Genomic DNA, 20,955 nt, shown 5'->3' on the forward strand with positions numbered 1-20,955 from the left:
GAGGCATTTTGGGTGTCGGCCAGCTGGGAGGAAACTTGCAGTCAGATTCGTCTGCATTTATATTTCCCAGAGGGGTCCTGGGACTGGTTTAGCCCATGTGCCCCAGCCGTGCCATGCTGGGGTTCATGGAGCTGTATCCCATGTCTGCAAAGTTGCTCAGGTGTCGGGACATGATGCAGATCTGCGGGCAATACCCAGCACGTAGGGGCCAGGCTGGGAAATGCGATGGACACAGGACTCCAAAACGTGTGTGTGTGTGAGCAAGTTGGAAGACAAAGGAGAAAATCGCAGTGACCTTCATGGTGGATAATTTCAGGCAGTTTTTCACAGCGTGATTCTTTTTCCCCCCCAAGCCAACATATTTCTACTTTTCTTCCCTCCATATATTTCACATTGTTCCCTCCCAACCTTTGATAGGGGCCATGGCTTATACGCTCTGAGCGCTGCTTTATAAAACCTGATAAAAGCCAGGACAGATTTAGACTCTCATTTCCCAGACCCCAATGCCTGTTTGTTTACTGGTTTGTATTGCTCTATATTTCCAATTAAAATGGAGCCTGAGTAAAGGGAAAGCTTTCTAAAGCCTTTAAAGCCTTTGAGTGAAGGCACATGGAGCAGGAAGGAGCCGTGAAGCTGTCGATTGCTGTGAACTTTCCATGACACCACTCAGGGTTTGTTTCCAGACTGATTTTTATTTATGAATGCAGTAGCATTTATTACTGATTTTATCTGTAAAGATAACACTTCTTCCCTAGATGGTTTCTATGCTTCAGTTATAATTACTGCCTGCTTCTCAAACATACTTCTGCATTATTTAGGGTGGTACAATGTCAGAGCTGTAGTGTTGGCAATTTATTACTTGGACTGTGAGGTTACACCTGATCCAGGGATGCCCGTGTCCACGTGTATGCCCTGGCCACATACTGGCTTCCTCTGGGAAGGCTGAGAACATCCTTCAGGATCCCTCACGGTGTAGATGTAGCCAAGAAACCAGTTTTCTGCTGGTGCACACAGGTGCTGCGCAAGCTCTGAGCATAAAGGCAGCCTCTACTCAAAGGGATTCATCATCAGGGCACAGCATAGACATGTTGGTGCATCTTTTCTTCTGCCTGTAGCCATTTGCTGCCAGAGGCAGCTCGGTGATGGTACCTGCTCCCTCCAAGCTAAGAATGGTCTTAAAAGGGACACTTGGCCACAGCTCCTGAAAAACTTGATGAAAAATGAGACTGTGCAGGAAAATGAGATGTCGTTATCTGTCCTGTTCCCCCCTTGCTCTCAGCCTGCTTCTTCTCTCTGGGAGTCAGACCGAGGAGGGGGTTACAGTTTCCACTGGGCATTCAAGGAACAGCTTAATTGTTGGTCCATGCTTATGATCGCTTTAAGCCACAGAGGATGAGGCAAATACTTACAGTTAAGCATGAAACAACACCCCAGCTTGAGTCTCTATCCTTGGAGAGACTCAAAACCCAACTGGACACAGTTCTGAGCTGGTGTAGCTGCCCCTGCTTTGAGCACAGGGTTGGACTAGACCGTCTCCAGAGGTCCTTTCCAACCCAAATATTCTGTGATTCTGTGTTTTTCATGAGCTTACACTGCAGGGCCATATCAGGCTTCGGAGTATGGCGAGGAGCTGAGACACCTCGGCAATCCCAGCAGGTGAAACTGGAGTAGTTCCCTGCCTGCATCACCAGGAAGGTGGGAGGGCAGAGCAAGAGATGAGACATTGCCTCATCTGAGTCCGTATCACAGCGTATTGTCTGATACCCCTTGGCTCTGGGTAAGTCCAGACTCATGTTTTCTTATCCTTTTTGCTCCGTGTGATGTCCCTCATTGTACTCCAGTGGGTGACGAAGCTCTGGCACATGTCAGCCCTTCCTGGGGATTCAGCTTCTTTTCATACTTACTGGGTCATTGTCACATGCTGAAGAATGTGTCTGACTCGTTTGCACCTTTGATTGATTGCCACCCTTTATTTCTGTTTATTAGGATGGAAAATAACATTTCACCTCAAAAATTTCATCATGTGTTCTTTCAGCTCCACATGACCAAATCCCATCCTGGCCAACACAGCTTCTCCTTGCCAATTTTTGGTACGATTGCCTTCCATCATTTTCCTGCCAAATACATAAACTGCCCCTATTCGCGTATGCCATTGCTTTTGAAGTAAGCTGGAGTTGAGTGACTGATTGCATTTGCTATTTTTTTTTTTTCATAACTGACAACGAATCCTCTTTTTGAAGTGTTGGGCAGGCTTCTGCACACTCGGGCACTTGCAAATACTTCATCACGTGTAAAAGTGTAGTAAATGGCTATTGCACTGCCCGAGGCTCCAACCTCACCTTTATCTCACGGCAGATCACCTGCCCTGCCAAGCACCACCTTGTTTGACATTGCTATCTGTATAAACCATTCCCTGAAGCTTGCATATACTTTGTACAGGCTCAACCTTGATATAAAGCCTTTATGATGGTAATTATTTTTGCTGGCTTGCTGTAACAGTTCACATTGCTCTCAAATGAGTCATGATGAAGTCTTTCAAATACCCACTTGTAATCCATAAATTCTGTGATGAGTCTTTTTGCTAGTTGATGGTTGCTTTGATGATTAGTGTTAGGGTCAAAACCTGGTCAAAACATGATCTCCCAGGTGAAAATGTTGCCTTCCTCTCTTGAGAGTTGTCTGAAAAAAATTCCTGATAGAGCAGAAGACTTTGTCTTTCCTGGAGAGCACTGTGGTGTCTCTTCAGTCTTTACATTTTGGGTTTTTTTTAAGTATCTCAAACCCAGTCTCTTGACACCCATGGCTTTTTCTCATCCCCAAACTTCATTCCATGAGTCTAAAAAAGGGATAGGTTTGTGATTTTCACTTGAAGTTCATTCTAACTTTTACAGCTTTATTACAGGTTTTAAATACCATTATATCTGTTCTTTGGCATCAACATAACTCCTTCTGGGGGTCTGAGATCCTGCTGGCTTTTCTGTGATGCTCCAGAAACTCACTGCCACCATTTCTGCTACCTTTAAGAAGAAATGCTAATGCTTTTAATTTCTTTGGCATGTTGCTGGAAGGACCACCCTATCCTCTGCCTGCCACTAATGTTTTTATGCAGATAAGTCCATGATTTCCTAGCCCTGGACAAACAGTGCTTCTTGCAGTAAAAAAATTCACTGACATATCTCATTAATGAGAACACATGCTACTGTCTGGTGTCTCCTGGTGCTATTTGAAGGGAAGACCAACGCTGTATTCACGGACCTATATGACACAGAGTGGTTTGTTTTACAGATAAAGTGGCTTAAAGAATTAATACTGCCATGAGTGCAAGAATGCCCTTAGTTGTATTAGATAAGTTAAAATATTTGCTTTAATAATGTTTATAAATGATGAAGTGAGGCACAAATCAGTTTTCCCTGTGGGTGCATTGCTGCATGAGTGATCCCTGTGAAGTTCTCATCTGTCTCCAAAGCATTTGGAGATGGAAAGCTGGAGCAGGCTGGTTTATGGTCCGGTCTGGTCCTGGTAATTCCTGCATTCCTGTGGTCATAGCCAAATTCCATTATATCATGGCTTATTCCTTGCAGCATCTGCGGAGAGAAACGGATCCAATGCGTATTTGTTACAACCACTTTTCATCCCATGGGTGAAGGACTCTGTGATAGTGATGAGAGGGGCACCAAGTGTTGGCTCTCATCCAGATCTGTTTCAGCAGCCAAATACACCAAGTTTGGACATGGGTCATCTAGGTAATTAGAAGGAAAAAAAAAAAAAATCCCATTCCTGTGAGGAAGGAAGAGTTCCCAGAGGTGGCACATATGGAGTCTGAGCAAGCTGATGCTGGGGGAATGCTGCCCTTGCAGTGAGCAGAGCAGGTGACAAGCCCATCACAAACTCCACTTCAGAGGTGGTAAAAATTCAGCATGTTCATTTTCACTCTCACTGGAATCCATTTTCATCCACTTTCAGCGTCGATTTTGATTCACACCTTTTCACTCTGAATTTGAATGAATTTATAAAAAAAAAATCAAGACTTTTGCTCAGAATTGCGCTTTCACATCTAAAAAGCACATGATGAAGATCCTCGGTTGAAGAAGGGCAATCCACCCCCAAAAAATGATCCACTCCGATGAGAAAGAATTGAAACACTTTGACCTTCTCCCCTTTTACTTAAAATTCACTTTTATCCTCTAAAGGTTTCTTGTAATTTCTGGCTGCAAGCAATCCCTTGGCAAGCTCCTATTTTGATTAAATGGCATTTTCCAGCTGGAGGATGTCAGAACATTTTCAATTGGCCCTCAGCCAAGCGTGAAGCATGGGCAATGCACCGGGCAAGAAGATGTGGATTTTGGTGTGGGTGCTGGTACCATCTGTGGTGTGTGCAAGGATGGGCACAGCTGCAGAGCCGCAGATAATGTAATCTGGCTCTTCAGGGTTTTAAGGATGGGCTCACCACACTTTGTGAGCTGCATTTGAGTGAGGAAGAAGAGGGTGAGGAGCTGTTGAATAAGCCCATGGGACGGTTCACAACCCATGAGAGAGCATCAGGGGACAGAGGGTTTGCTCCAGTCTTTGGATGCCGGAGGATGTTTTGTTCCTGAGTCAGGGAATGAGGAATGCCAAAATCCAAAAATACTACGCTCAAGGAGATTGTGATAAATCTGCCTCGCCCGAGTCTCCTGAGGACCAAGCTCTGCATTACGCTCCGTTGCCCTACTAAACCCAGCTCTGCTGCTGCTGCGTGTTAAAAATAACCACAAAACCAGCCCATGCTTTAGTGCACAAGGTTCAAACAGCAACATCCATGCTGGGAGTTTGTCCCGCTGCTCAGTGCAGAAATATCCAGTGGGGAGAGATTTGCTTGTCTGCAGCCAGACGTGATGGGGAGATGGAGGGTGTCCAGGTGGAAACGGTCGTGCACAGATATAAGAAATCCAAGACCGTAACGTGGAGCTGAACTGATGGTGACCAAAGTCCAGTGGGATGTCAAACCCAGCAGGATTCAGAACTCTAGCCAAGCCTGCATCTCCTTTAACCACCTTCATCTCTTCCTTGGGATGGTCCCGGAGGGGCACGAGCCATGGTGGATGGGGGACGTGGGGACAGGGCTGGGGCTGACCCTAACCCAAAAGCGCTTGCAGGAGAGCCTGCCAGCCCCGCGTTTCGGAGCACGAATACCACAGTAACGTATTGCTGTGCTGCTTTCAACCCACGCCAGTTCTTGCCTTTGGCACAAGCCGCGCTCCCCAGTCTCTGCCAAACCAGTACAGATGTTTTAACACTCACCGGAGCCCAGATAATTACAAACAGAACGGGGAGACTGGTCGGGGTTGTTTTCTTTTCATTGCCTGAACTCTTAGCCATTCTCAAGCGAGACACCTCCCACTTTCTGACATTGCTTTCAAAGACATTTTTGTGGGCTGCATTGCTAATACTTGTTTTATTAGGGGAACGCTGAGAAGCCCCAACCAGGATGAGGATCGCACCATGCCCACTGACGTAACGGTGACCGCAGAGTGAAACAAGTGCAGGGAAGATGAGCGGAGCAGCTGGGAAAACATTTTCATGGGAAATTAGAGCTGGTTTCTAACCAGTAGCTTTCCAGCCATGGCATTGCAAAGCTCAGCTCATTTTCAAATGGGTTTGGGGAGTGTTTTCAATGGGATGAAACCTTGCGATCAGCTGGTGGGCACTGGCCAGAGGATGCTGCAGGTCCTTCCCACCCTAGATCCTCACAGGAGACAGTGCCCACTATGGTGAGCTTGTGAGCAGAGCAGATGAGATGAAGGAAGGAGCAGCATCTCCTGTTTTAATGGAGGGAAGCCAGCAGCAAACACCTTGTTCCTGGTCTGTGCTTGTACAACCCTAAGATAAGGGAGTCTGGCCCGTGATCAGGTTCTATGTTCCCTCAGACCATTTGCAAATAGCCAGGTTTGAGTTTAACGGATGAGAACTGATGTAGCATGAATTAAACCAGTTGTCATAGGCATCTCCCCTGGGGACACTTAGAAAGTATCTGCGGGGAGGAGGACCAAGAAAGCCTCCTCAGGCTTCAGGTCTACATGAACCTCATGTCTACTCACCCTTTTTCCATCAGGATGCTTTGAGGCCCTCCTGGACACGCAGGTTCATTTTGTCCTTGCGTTTGTTACCACAACTGATAACTAGTTGGGTGGAAGATGACTGGCACAAGCACACCGACCCTGGTGGGCTCAAGCTGTCTTCATGGTTCTCCCCTCAATCCCTGCTGTGAAATTCCTCGTTTGCCATGCCCAGCCATGAAGATTTTCATCTGACATATTATTCCAGTTCATTTCCTGTTGCTGTGGAGACCAATTTAAATGAAACTCTAGTATTTTGAAAGAGAATATGATTCTAAGTCATTTGCGATGCAAGGTCCCATGCTAATAGCATTAGCATATTATTTGATTATGGTGATGTGTAGGGAATAAATTCCAAGTCCTTTTGCCATCATTGCATCTTAAAAGAAGAGGAGGAGAAAAAACTCCAGGTTTTAGCTGCTACAGAAGACTTTTACTGCAAGTGAACTCATAATTTCTGAATGCATAAAGCTTTGGGGGTCATAGACATTTTTAACCTCATGGCAATGAGAAGAGCTTCCTGGAAGGGACCTTTTCTTTCTCTGCTTCCACTGAGCACTGTTAATAGACTGCCTAATGGGCAGGACTCAGGTTTTTAATGATGGGTAGAGAGATCCAGGGCAGCTTTTTGAGCTGTTTGTGTTTTTGCTGGAGTGCTGGTGTGGCAGAGCCCAGCTAGAGAGTGGCTGTGCCAAGGTGCAATCCTCCCATCATTTGCAGAGACTTTTCTTCTTGCATTTTACCTTCAACAGCTTAGGAATGGTTTTCCCTTCAGGACTTCTTTAGAAGATTCTGTTATATGGACAGGGTATGCCCATACCCCTAAATGAAAAAAAACTTGCATGGAAAACTTTTGCAGAGAGGATTGTTTTGAGAGTAAAGGCTGCAGAGATGGAAAAGTGAGAGCTGAACTTCCAGCAAGAAAAAAAACAAGCCAAACTATTATTTTTTTTTTTGAGTCTCCACCCCTAAGGGCATGTTTTCTGGGGATGAACTAACCCTTGCTTGCACTGACCCCCAGGCCGCTTTGCTCGCTGGTTCAGGGACGCAGTATTGCAGCCACGAGGGTTAATGACTTCTTTTGTCTCCTCTTTCGGCTTTTTGCAGTTGATGCGGCTGATATTGCCCTGTTTGAGCATGCCAGGCTCACCTGAAAAATCTGGGGCTCTACCACAACCCCCTGTCCCCATCTTCCCCCCTGCCCCCTGTGCAGCACCCACCTCCCTTTCCTTTTAACCCATCGGCTAAAATACCACCCAGCAAGCAAAAAATAACATTAATCCCAGATAGAGGAGAGAAAAACGGGGCCAAACTCCTGCGGTCTGGTCCTGAGCATGGGTGCAAATGCACCCATGAAGAAGGAGGCTCTGAGAGGAGAAATTTGGGGAAGCTCTTCCTTTCCCCATAGCTGCCTTACTGAGCCATGGCGAAGCAGACCCTTAACAGCGCTGCTGTTTTATTGACTCCCCAGCAAACCAGGACTTACAATGTTTCTCCCCCAAGGTAAGGAGAGATCGAAATAAATTACTTCTGTAAAGAGCCGGGAATGGCAGTTCTTCTATAATACGAAGTGCAAACATTTGGGCCTTTCATGCACTCCCTTGAATAGAAATGGTACTAAATCATGCATAAGTAAAATGAGTTCACATTTCCTCCTAGCGAAAGTTTTCCTTTGCTCTCCTGGAGCATTAAAGGCCTACGGTCCCGTTGCCATAAAAAGGGCTATAAAATTTAAAGCGAGCCGTTAAGAAGTCCAGGTTGGGATTATGCTGGGAATCTTCCTTTCTCCTTCTCCATCCCTGCTAAGTGAGGCATGAACCCATGTTTGCTCATGTAAGGAAAGGCACCCACATACTACTTGCAGTGAACAATGAGAAAGACAAGAACAAATTTGTTCAGGACCTAAAAGCAATTTTTTCCTGGGCTAGGGGATGCAAAGTCAATGGTGCACCAGCTTCTGGGCTTTCACCCTCTTCGTTGGTGGCATGTTGGACCATGGCATTGCATGAAGACTTTGTTGGTGTGATGTCCAAGGGAAAGCCCGGTTAGGAAATGCCAAAATCAGTAATCATCATCATAAATAATAATAACCAGTGGTAATAACCAATATAATAACCAATGCAATCTCCAAAACAGGATGGCGGAGCTTCATTTCACACAGTGAGAAAGCTGGTTTGATGCTGGGCTGTCATGAGGCTTCCTCTGGCAGGAGAAAAAAACCTTTTCTCATATAAATGTGTCATCTCTTTCAATAGCTCTTAGCTTTCAACAGCTTCAGCCCTGTCCTGCAGCACTGGGCTCCACAGACTGCTCATACCTCCAGCCAGATTTGCTAAGGACGCCCCTGGCCTCTGTGGGAATCACATATGCCAACCCCAGAAAGTAGCTAAGTCTGCACATCCCCATTGCATTGGTTTTGCCACCTTACCCCTACCCTGAAAAAGGCAAAAATACCGCCCCTTGAGACCACTTTGTGTTTTATACAGTTAGAGCCTACCATCTCTGCCCTTTCCCTCTGTTCCAGGCTTTTTTTTTTTTCTTTTTCTTTTTCCCATTTAATTCATCATCAAATTGGTTTTGCAATGTCAGAGATGATGATTCATGAAGCAGAGGGTCAGAGATGAGTAACTTCTATGGAGCAAATGACGCCTGTCCCAGCCCGTGCTGCTGCCCTGGGATTGTCCTTCATCCCCAGCTGTAGGTCATTGTCCCACTCCAGGGATCTCAGATAAGGGTGTCCCAGGTGGGATGCTCAAGGTTGCGCGTAAGCCAGGGCTGCGAGCATCCACGTTCATCTGCTTTTATCTCCAGCACTGAAGCCCTTTTATAACAAAAATAAATAGGTGCACGCCAGGCATCCCCGTCTGGCCAAATGTTAGACCTCCAAATATTGACACGAAAGGTTTTGCTCCACAATCGAGCGGCAGATTTGCTCTTTAAAGGGTAGCCGCCATGTGCAGGGCACGCTGATATGGTACAGAGCTGGGTCACTGCCGCCAACAGGTGTTTCCCAGGGCAGGGATGGGATTTTGGGCACAGCCTCATCTCACAGAAGCAAACCTGTGTTCTCCAGGGAGCAGCATTGCATTGTTTCTATTGCAGTCTCTCTCCCTTCTGCCCCGTCGTCCTTCAACAAATTGATTGCTGTTAAAATAACTGAGATATATAATGCTTTGAGGTCAGGATGATCTGACTTGGCTCCTTTCCCTGTTTTCTCGCTCACTCACTCTCCAGCGCTGTGATTTTTCCCTCTGGTTCCCATGCTTTTCCAAGGCAAATGCTCCTATATTACCATTATTTTTTAGTTGTTTCATACAAATGCAAGCAGAACGCTTACACTAATGGGCAGAGACAAAGTTATTTATTGCCACTCATCTTTGTCGCACTGTGTCTCCCATCAACTCTTTCTCAGGTAGTTCTCCCCATCCTGGGTCGGATGCTTAAATAATTGGGGATTTCACTGTTGTCAGTAGAGGAAACCTAAGGGGACCAGCTTAGGCTAAGTATCATTTAGATGGCTGAAACGGAGTAAGAGAAACCATGCCTTTAGCCCTCTGTGAAGCAGATCCCTGTCCGTAAAGCAGTGATGCTCCTCCTTTCTCTTGGCCACGCTGTCTTGACCAGTTTCTCAAAGCAGATGGAAATAAGCAGCAGAAACTGGAAAGGAAAATCTCAAAAGCCTGATGTCGCTTTTGTCCCTACCCTTCAGCTCCTCTGCGGTGGAGGGTGCAGCTGTGCCCCATCCTCACTTTTGGGGAGCTCCACTCCCCTTGCTTGGCACCCAAAATTCAGGCAACACCCGAATATTAGGGTACCTGTGTCCTTGCACGCAGCTCCCCGCCCTGATGGAAACCAGAGAGGGGAAATTATCCAAATCAGATGCCCTTTCCCACTAACCTGCTGGAGGAAACCTTTAGCAGGCAACCCGCCAAGGCGTCCTCAGACTGACAACAGCTTTTCCGAATGCCATCCAACTCGGAGGCGATAGGGAAAGCTCGGTAAATAAACCTTCCTCGGGTGCCATGCTCATCCTCATGGCATCCCAGGGCCTCCTGGCAGCACAGTGGCATGGTGACTCATCCGTTGGACATGTTGTTTGTTCTCTCCCTGCCAGGAGAAGCACGCGGAAGGGTTGTTTTGGTAGGGTTGTTTGTCTTTCTTTAATTATTTTTTTGTATTTGTGCTCGAGGACTGAGCTGGCAGTGAAAGCGGAGGTGCAGGTAGAGTCACACGGGAGAAGGTTCCCCCTTTTTTTGCTGATAAATGACAGAGCTGCTCCAAAGAGAGGGGAAGATGATAGCACATGTGCACACTCCGCCCCACGCCCTCCTAGGGATTATTTCTAGTAGATTTCCACCATTCCCTCCTGAAAAAAATTCTCCTCGGCCATAATTTTTAACTGGCAGAAGGTCAGCAGCATCGTCTAAGGTGTTTCATGACCTCATTTGCCAGGGCAGATCTGAGGAGCCCTTATCTGCGAGGCCCCTTGGACCACCTCACCTTTGCCAGCGCGGTGTGGGCATCATGGGGAATTTTGTGCCGCTCAGGGATGCCAAGCAAACCTGGCACCTTTGCTGTGAACTTCAACGGGAGTGCAGGAATTTAGGTACGTGCAAAAATCGACGCCTTCCCAGGGGCGTCATTTCAAGTCCGTGGGATACAGGGAGTTGTAGTCCCAGCCTCTGCCATCAGCCGGGGAAAGCTGACATCGCAGCTCCAGTGAAAAAGGCCGTTCTGAGCAACAATTTCCAAAAGAGGCTACGTAATTATTTCACTCAGATAAGCCCAGGAACATTGTGTGAAGCTATGTGCACACAGCAATAGTCGAGCGCTCTGAGCAAGGGAATTCAGAGCTGTCAGCAAGGAGGGAAATACTGCTTTGGGGGATTGAAAACATTCATGAAAAATTCCTGGCTCCCAGCCTAGTTGGTCCCGTTGCCGGCCGTGCTCGCAGCTGCGTATTTTTCTTCGGGGATGGAGTTGCAAGGAGGTTTTTTTTTCCCCTTTTGCTGCAACACATGGCCAAAAAGGCACATCTTAACCTGGACTAGTGAGTGCTGAGCCTTTGGCCGACCGAAGTCCACCTGGCACTGTGGGGTTTTGCAGGGTTGTGCTGGCTCGTCCCCGCCAAGCCTCTGGCTCGTTTTCTCACAGGGACCAGTGCAACAGCTGTAGCATGAGCCCAGTGAGATGTATGCATGAAAATCGTGCTGCTGACATCAAATTTTAAGTTGTGGGTGTCCAACTTCGCCTTTTCCAGACCGTGAGAGTCCAGTTCCCCAAACTCAGAGGAGAACCAGCCAGGAAACGTGGGGTTAAGTTGAAACTTCCCACATGGCCCCACAACATAACCTTAACTCTTCCCCCCTGGGAATGGCAATAGGAACTGGAACAGGATCTTATCCCTCCTTGGCTGTATTTGACACATTCCCTCAACATAAACTCAAGTTCTCAACATAAAGCCAAGGGATTTGGAGGCTACGTCTACGCTGTCGAATGAAGGAGGGCCACGGGTTTATCCACGACCCCGAGGTGGATGGCTGTGAGGGATGGAGAAGCATCATTCTTTTTGGCTCACGGTCGGATTGGGTTGAGCATCTTCGGTCACGATGCGGGTGGGACTGACACCTGGAGGCGTCTGGATGGGACGCCCCGGAGGTTATTCACTAAGTGCCCTGCATGGACATGGGAAAGGAGCGTTGGTCCTCATTGCTTGGGAGCTGGGCACTGTAGCATGGTGGGTTGAAATGGCTTTGGGACCTCTGCCTCGTAATTCACCTTGTATGCCTTACCCTGTCTCTGTTTCAGGCCAATGTGAAAGCACAAATGTCTTGACTTTTCCCTTTAGCATGTACTAGTGATCAAATACTATTTTTCTGCCTCGATTTCCTTTCTTACCTCTGTTTCTGCCCCCCAGCAGCACCCATCATCAGCATGTGACCTGGGCGCATGAGCTGCCCTTTTTTCTAGTGCAAAAAAACCCCACAACATAAAAAATACAGAGCAGTCTTGGCAGTCCCCTTCTGCAGCCACAGGATTTATCTTCCCAGTACTTGCAATACCCTCCCAGCCCCGTGAAGCAATCCATCTCTCACCTGCTATTACGGAGTTCATCTCACAGACCTAATGGAGTACGTGACTCCTGAATTGGCTCTCGCTAATGCTCTTGGTGGCCGGGTCGCTGTGGGAAGCGAGCTGGGAATTAATTTTGAAAATCAATGCGGACGCCGATAGAGCGGCTTCCCCCAGGGAAGCGACGTGCTTTTACTGGGCATTGCCACCTTCTCCCCTTTGTCCCCTGTTTTCTTTTATGTGGTTGGAGTGACTGGAGTAATTCATCCTGCTTTCAATGAGCACGTCTTTTGCACTGTGCTCTCTGGTTTTCCCAAATCAGACTGATTTTGGGGAAAAGATTAGGGTCTCCTGGCAGTGCGGGGTTCACTGGGCTCCTCAAAGTGTTGTGATTTGGATTTTCTGTGCCCTGGGGTGGTGCTGGGGACCATCTCCTCTGTGCAGCCCCATCTCTCACCTTAGGCTCTGTTGGCACAAATAAATCACTGTAATTTCTGACTCCTAAGTGTATTTTGGCCTGCCATGGCTTTTCCATGCAACAGCAAGTGCAGAGCCCACAGCGATAGTGTTGGAGGACTGCTCAGGGCAGATGGACCCCAACCCAGCGCAGTTCACAGTTGTCCCCAGAGGCGACGTTCGTGCTGGGATGGGGACATAAAACTCACCTGCCATCCTCATACCATCCTTGGAAGAGTCTTGGCCAAAGCCCAACGTCATGGGCAATTCCTGGTTGTGATTCAGGAGGCAGCAAGACCGGGGGGTCTGTTCCTGAGAGGCAGTTTGGGTGCAGCCACCCTGTTTTTGGTAGCAACATGAGTATGGACTCTACCACACTGGCTGATCTCAGAGCACTTGATTTGGGACTGACGTTTGGGACTCACAGAGCTCTTAAGACTCTTTTTCCAATGGGGATCAGTCTGCACTGCTATGGGATAAATATTTAATTAGAATGAGGGTCAAGGCACTGTTTTGTCCAAGGACACCGAGACAGCCATTTACTCCCATGAAAAGCACCAGGGGATCTTTAATGCCCATGCAAAGAAGATAGGAATTGGAGTTCTAAGCTCTCATCCCCCAGCATTAATGTCAATGTTAAATATTGATCCTTTCTGTGTTTAGCACAAACCAAACAACAAGAGTCGAGCCACGCTTTTTGGCTTTTATTAATGTACTTTTTCTGCATCGGGTGAAGTTTGCAGTAGCGCCAGGAAAAAAAATGTAGCAGCAATGAACGAGCGGCAGACAGATCGATTTTGTATCTTGACACGATTCAGAAGTCAGTGAAAAATCACCCCCTGCGCAGCACCTCCTTGTCCGAGCCATGACAGCCATTTCACAGAGAACTCATTTATCTGCAGTGTAAGAGAGTCAGGCCCAAAATTTCTGGTAGGTTCTGGGATTTGAGGGAAGGAATGAAAAAAAGAGGTTGGAAATCTGTAAAATCCCCCTCATGCCCGTGTCGGAGCAGGTTCCCTTGTGGGTGTCTGAAGTCAAATTTGAAGAGCACGTGGACATCATGTTGGGGGAAACCTGGGAGCAATCCCTAAATCAATGGCAGCCAGAAAATGGGTGGATTTACCCAAGGAAAGATGGCCTTTTTGTTAGGGTTTGGATCTTTTCTGCATTTTGCATCAGCACCAAATAAATGTAAATCACAACTATTATAAAGGGTGACTTCAGTGAACCACAGTGAGTGGTTTTCACATGCCAGGAGGGCATGCACAGCAGGGTCACCATGCACTGTCTTCTGCATGGTCTTCTGCAGCCAGAGATGGATCAGCTTTCCCAAAATATTCTGCAGCTTATGAGTTTTCTGGGGTTTGGTGTAGGTTTTTTTTTTTCCTTGTAATGGGGGTTTACAGCTTGGCTGTAAAAATTCATCCCAGGTTCAAATTCTTCGAGCACATTTATTAGAGGGCTGGAGTCATCAGATGATTATTCCTGACCTCTGGGATATTCTCTGTTGAAATGAATTTAATATTTTAAAGTGTATTTCTCCTTGAGCAAGGGGAGCAGGCACTAGGAGTCACGCCTTGAGTCTGCATCCCATTTTACTAGCAGAAAACAGCTGGAACTCTTTTGAGGTCACAAATTTAATAGAGAACTGGGGAACGTGGGAATATTTTTCATCTCTGCTGTCATTACGTCCATCCACATTCCCTGGCCTCAGTTTACCCAACTCTAAAAGGATAGCAGTGATGCCCTTACACAGGTGGATGGGGATGACTTTACTCACATTGCTAAAGCCACCTACGAAAGGTCTTTAAGAAAAGACAGAATAAGCAGAAACTGTGGTGTGAAAGCTCTTCTCTTCCTTTTCCTTTTTAACCAGGTTATAACAACCCACTGAGCTCCCTGTGAATTGGGCTGACATCCCCCAGACATCCCTGCAAGCTACTAAGCATGTGATAAAATATGATAAAATTTTAAAATATGATAAAATATTTATTTCCCTACATGGTACCTGTAGTTGCATGTGCTCCAGGTAGAGGAGTCTGCGGCTGAGTGCATCACTCAGAGCCATAAGCAAAACCCCCTGACCTCCATAAATGCCGCAGCATGTAAGAAAGGAAAATTCTGGCAACACAGGCTGTGGGGTCACTGCATCTGGTACGTTTTTTTCCCTTCACAGATACCCTGAGGAGCATCGCCTCCATGAACCATGCACCGCGGTCCTCCCCGGCAGAACTCAGCAGTGCCAGCCACCACTTGCTGCGAGAGCGCAAGTCCTCAGCGCCGTCCCACTCCAGCCAGCCCACCCTGTTCACCTTCGACTCGCCCGCCGGCCACCTCCAGAGCACCCTCTCCGCCAGTGCCCCCCAGGACTACCTTTTCCTCCACCAGTGTATGAGCAGAAAGTCAGAAAACGCAAGGTATTGTAGCCCACCTGGGAGCAAACCGCAGGGGCAGCTGAGGGAGGGCTGGGGGTGAGTGGCTCAACCCACCTCCATCCTTGGAGGGCTGCAAAACCCAGCTGGAGAAAGCCCTGAGTGCTGGTCTCATCTCATCACGGTTGGGAGGAGGAGGTCGGAGTGGTGACCTCCTGAGCGAGCTCCCAGCTTTCCTGGCTTTCTGGGTTGTATTAAAAACTGGCTCAATGGCCGGACCCAGAGGGTGGTGATCAGTGGCCCAAAGTCTAGTTGGAGGCCAGTCACTGGCAGTGTACCCCAGGGGTCAATACTGGGTCCAGTCCTGTTTAACAGCTTCATTAATGATCTGGATGATGGGGCAGAGTGTACCCTCAGCCAGTTTGCTGATGACACCAAGCTGGGAGGAGTGGCTGATATACCAAGAGGGTTATGCTGATACACCAGAGGGACCCCAAGAAGCTTGAGAAATGGGCCAGCAGGAACCTCATGAAGTTCAACCAGGAGAAGTGTAAAGTCCTGCACCTGGGTAGGAACAACCCCAAGCACCAATATATGCTGCTGGCCATCCAGCTGGAAAGCATCTTGGCAGAAAAGGACCTGGGGGTCCTGGTGGACACCAAGCTGAACATGAGCCAGCAATGGGTCCTTGCAGCCATGGAAGCAAATGGTATCCTGGGCTGCATTAGGCCAAATATTGCCAGCAGGGCAAGGCAGGCGATCCTTCCCCTCTGCTCAGCACTGGTGAGGCCACATCTGGAGTGCTGGGTCCAGTTCTGAGCTCCCCTGTACAAGAGACATGGACAGACTGAAGAGAGTTCAGCAAAGGGCCATGAAGATGCTGAAGAGACTGGAGCATCTCTCCTAAGAGGAAAGGCTGAGAGAGCTGGATCTGTTCAGCCTAGAGAAGAGAAGACTCAGGGAGGATCTCATCAATGTATATGAATACCTGCAGGGAGGATGCGAAGAGGACGGAGCCAGGCTCTTCTCAGTGGTGCCCAGTGCCAGGACCAGAGGCAATGGGCACAAACCGAAACACAGGAGGGTCCCTCTGAACATCAGGAAACACTTTTTCACTGTGAGGGTGACCAAGCACTGGCACAGGTTGCCCAGGGAGGTTGTGGAGTCTCCATCCCTGGAGATATTCAAAAGCCATCTGGACACAGACCTGGGCAACCAGCTCTAGGTGGCCCTGCTTGAGCAGGAGGCTTAGACCAGATGACTTCTAGAGGTCCCTTCCAACCTCAACCACTTTGTGATCCTGCAGACAAGGCCCTAATTCCTGCCTTTAACCAGAAGAACCACAACCAGAGGGATGGGCAGGGTTTGCACCCCTCTGCCGACCATCCCTCCCAGAGCTCGCTGGGCTTCGCGGCAGCCCGTGGTGCACAGTGTGGTATTTCTGAGCGAGCGACAGCTCTCTGCCTCCGGACCCAGCCGGTTGCCTTAAATAGCAAGGAGTTTTTTTGACGTGAAGGGTTTTGGCTCGCGGGAACGGTGAGAAGGGAGGGAGGGAGCGGCGGTCGGAGCCCAGCTGGCGTGGGGTGAGAGCAGAGCCCAGGCTGCAGCCTCCACTGGGCTTTGCTGCTGCAGCTGCCTTTCCCTACCCGAAAAACAACAACTGAAAAAGGCTCAGAAAAATTAACTTCAGATGGGCTTAATGGAACAGTGTTTAAAAAAAAGGCCCTCTGAACGCTCCAGCTATGAGGATACCTAAAAGCCACCCTCCGAGAGCCTGAGCGTGGCTGGGACCCGGCGGAGGAGGGAGCAAGCACCAGTGCTTTGGTGGGCAGAGAAAAACTGGCCGGCGGCAGCTTCTGCAACTGGGCCAGAAATAATTGCCCTAATCAATGCCCAACGCACGGGGCCAGGCTGCAGGACTCCTGGGAATCCCTCCCCTTCCAGCTCCGGAGCTCTTACTTTACTCATCCATAAAATGAGGGTAATAGTAGCTAATTGGCGGGCAATGCTGAATAATTAACCCATGAGATGTTTCAAGTCCTCTGCTGAAAAGACCCTGCCAGAGCAAAAACGTCTCCCGGGCAGACTGAGTTCCAAAGGCAGACTGAGTTCCAAAGGCGGCAGAGATTTGTCATATCACAGCATCACTTGTTTTTTCCCCAAATAAGCCCTATTTCTGAGCGCCATCTCGTGCTGGCTCCATGAAACAGAGTCCCTGTTGTCCCTGCAGAGTATCAATCCCGCTGGAGTCCTGTAAACCAGCATCTCCCAGCTTTTCCCATAGGGCTGGCACTTCCCCAGTGATTTGCTGCAACTGGAAACCCCCCCGTAACCATTTCCCTTTTTCCCAGCATGGTGACTGATACAGGGCAGAACTCTTTTCCACGGGGAGATGTTTACATGGGGCTGGCTGAGCCCTTTCTGGCTGTGAGCTTGTGGTCCCTAAAAGCCTGACCCACTCATGGTTATATCTCTGCGAGCAAAAAGACACAGCCCAAGGCTATCTCTCACCGTCTCCTGGTGTATATGCATTAGCTCTTCATGGCAGGGTAACCCTTTTTTGGAGCTTTGCTGTATCTTCTTCTTCCACGCTGCTTCAGCCAGCTGAGGGAACGTATCATTATCACCCGTGCTCAGCTCTGCCGCATCTTGCCCTGGTGTCCCAGCACTTCCAATGCAATGCTCACATTTCCCCAGGTCTTGCAGGATGGGGAGCTGCTTTGTGGTGGCAGGGGTTGAGGATGGGGGAAAGCAAAGTCCCAAGTGGCCAATTCAAGCATCCCCTGACTCGAGAAAATGTCATCTACTGGGGTTATGGATGCAGAAAGCCAATCCCGTGAGGCTCATCATCTTCTGCAACACTGGAGTGTTGATAGAGGAAGCAGTAGGAGGGATAAAACAGAAGATGAAACACCTTGGAGGGAATCAGCGGAGGAGCGGTGGCTAACAAGCAGTTGTTAGAGGATCGAGGTCTCCCCAGTGCTCATCCTCCATCCTGGCTAGTGTCCCTGGGCATGTCCACAATATAAATCAAGGAATTATTAGCAAGGCACGGACCTAGTGACCATGATGCCCTGCTCACCCTGCGGGACTCGAGGCCTTTTATAAATCTGAATTCAGCCCTGAGGTTCATTCCTCCTCCCCTGCGGATCAGGGCTGCAAACTCCAAACCCCAGCTGGGGACTGCCCTCACCTCCCCAGGGCTTGTCCCACAAGAGAACAGGGTGGTGGCATGGCTGGAGGCTTTGAAATAATCCCCATCATGAATTTTTCTAGTCCCTCTCAAAAACGTTTGCGAGGCAGAGGTGAGAGTAATCCTCCCTCCTGCACTGCGGATGGGCGGCCAATGCGTGATGGCGATGCTGATGGGGTGGCTTTTTGCAGCCGTGTCTTGGGTCACTGTCAGCCGGTGTGAAAATTGCCCTTTTGGAGCAATTTATATCTGGATAAAAGGCTTGTTCTTGCCCATAGCCTGATCATGGAGCTGGGTCCAGGTACCTCCCACCCATGACAGAGGCGTTTTGAAGGTGTTTCAGCATAAAATGGGTTGTGGGCATGTTTGGAGGGGTCTGAGATGTTCCCATTGCCCTGGGGTTGGGCAATGCGGGTTGGGAAGGTGACAAATGGGGGGAGCAGAGCTCTGTGCACCCCAGGACCGGCTCCCCCCCCCATCTCAGCCCCTTTCTCCCTTTCGTCTGCAGAAGTGCCAGCTTCTCCCAGGCCACAAGGTCCGCCTTCTTCATGCGGAGTGACACAGCGGTCCAGAAGCTCTCACAGGGCAACGGGCACTGCGTGAACGGGGTTGGTGGGCAGCTCCACGGCTTTTACAGCCTGCCGAAACCCAGCCGGCACAACTCGGACTTCAGGGACAGTGCATATGACCTCCCGCGCTCCTTCGGTTCCTACACCCACCCCAAATCGAGCCTCACCAGCTCCGAAACCGATAACGAGGAGGTCTACACCTACAAGACTCCCAACAACACCCTATGCAAGGAGTTTGGGGAGCTCTCCACGGACTCCTATGACATCCCTGCCACCCCGCTCTCTGTCTACCAGATCCCCAGGACATTTACACTGGACAAGAACCACAATGCTCTGGCTGTGGCCGCCAGCGACTCGCCCGCTGCACCACCCCCGCGGCCCCCGAAACCCGGGCAGACGGAGCCCCGGTGGGGCAGCCCGCCCCAGCGGCCCCAACCCGGTGAAAGCTTAGGGCTGGCCCCCATGGCAGCCACCATTCCCCGGAGAAACACGCTGCCAGCGGTGGAGAACAGCAGGCTGCACCGAGGTGAATTTAGGGGTGGGGAGCTGGGGGTGGCTTTGTTGGGTCTAGCAGCCTTGGACAGGTCAAGCCTACTGGGTTGCGGTAGGGCTGGCTTAGGTGTTGGCATCAACCAGGGGATTGGACACAAAGAAGCTCTCCCCAGTCAGGATCTGGCCTTGGGTTTTGTATGCAACAGGCGCAGAGAGGCATCCCCAGGGCTCTGCTCACCGGAGCCGCTCAGCTGGCTTTTGGCTGTGTTGTACGTTGAACCAAAACCCCGAATCTGCTTGCCCATGCAGCCCTTCACCAGATTTTGGTGATATCAGCCTTTTTTACCTTGCTTTTACTTCAATTCATCACCAGGTTTATCAGAACGTACTTCAGCCTGGAGCTGCCTTGGTTTTGCTCACCAGACAGGGATGTAATTTTGCACATCTACAAGACCCAACATCCCCAGTGCAGCAGAGCCGCCCTTCCCATTGGCCATGGATGGGCTGTGGATGAATGTGTCCTTTCCAAACCTTGTGCCTAGGATGAGATAGTTGCAAGGTAACTTAGAAGAGGTGGTTGGAGAGAAAACATACTGTAAATGATACACACAGATCCCTGAAATGCCTCTTCCATCTCCTCCTACCTAAATACCAACATTAAGGCTGAGATTAGACCCATGCTCAGCAGTAGACAGACCAGTCTAAGAGCTTAGCACCCCCTCCTCACCCCGTCCTCCCCTTACCGGAGGCTTTACATCTGCTGAGCGAGCTGTAATGGAACTCTCCCTTAACACAGTTTTGTCGCCGTGATCTACCTTATCTGACATCTTTACCCCTGGGATTTTGCAGCACTTTGACAGAACCAGGTTAGGTCCGCGTGGCACATGCAGTTGCGTGGACGCATCAGAGAGATGCTAATTGGGAGCGAGCATAGCAGGGAGTGTCACAGGCTAAAAACCATGTCTTCCCACCAGCGTCTCAATCATCAGGACTAGATACTGCCCTCCCAGTACCTGGATTTTGTTTTCAAGGGCCCCTTTTACTAGCAGTTGCCTTGGGACACATTGTGCATTTGTGGTTGTGTTGCAGCTTCTTCTTGCGAGACGTACGAATACCCCCAGCACGGGGGAGGCAGCGCTGTGCAGTCAGTCGAGTCGATGAATGATGGGTACAACTCCTACCTGGTGAGTTGGCCTTGGTGTCGGCCACCACACTAAAGGCACCAGTTGCACCTTATAGATTCAGAGAGAAGTCGGTTCCAGGTTGGACCTCACAGCCCAGTCCTGCAGAGTTAAGTCCAAAAGGGTTTTATTACTGATTTTGGTTAAAACCATGGTGGCCTGAGGGTAGAGATGGAGGGACGACCACCTAACCCAGCACCACATGCAGAGTTTTGCTTTAGGTGCTTCCACAGAGTGTGTCTGCCTGGAGCTTTGACCCAAAAAAAGCACCCAGGAGTTTGGCTTCTTCCTGAAAGCCTGGGATGCTGCTGAGCTGAATTTTGACGTATTGCCAGAACAGCCTCTTTTGTACACTTTCTAAGACTTCCTGAGCTGGAAATGACATTAAAGCAGCCTTTCATATTGCATTTTAGTCATGGCCAGAGCCCAGGGAAAAATGACTTTCCAGGTTAAGCATGCTTCTGCAGCTCACTCTGCTCATGAGAAGAGGCTCAACTCTGGCCAATTAAGACCTTTCCCTGAACT

The 20,955-nt window shown here is 49.2% G+C and overlaps 1 protein-coding gene across 5 annotated transcripts in view; it reads left to right on the top strand.

Annotated features, from left to right (window-relative positions):
• The window catches only part of GAB2 (GRB2 associated binding protein 2), a 107,930-nt gene that overhangs the window by 73,381 nt on the left and 13,594 nt on the right, over positions 1-20,955 (top strand). For 3 of the 5 annotated variants that reach the window (XM_075050179.1, XM_075050178.1, XM_075050181.1), the window contains 3 exons: positions 14,800-15,040; positions 18,697-19,283; positions 20,339-20,433. In XM_075050179.1, the coding sequence (XP_074906280.1) occupies positions 14,800-15,040; positions 18,697-19,283; positions 20,339-20,433 (923 nt within the window). Of the gene's footprint in view, positions 1-1,753; positions 1,778-2,026; positions 2,091-14,799; positions 15,041-18,696; positions 19,284-20,338; positions 20,434-20,955 lie in introns of those variants that run through there. The other 2 variants (XM_075050182.1, XM_075050180.1) reach the window with 2 other exon arrangements.

Source organism: Buteo buteo, chromosome 18, assembly GCF_964188355.1.
Source record: "Buteo buteo chromosome 18, bButBut1.hap1.1, whole genome shotgun sequence".
NCBI classification, from domain to species: Eukaryota; Metazoa; Chordata; class Aves; order Accipitriformes; family Accipitridae; genus Buteo; species Buteo buteo.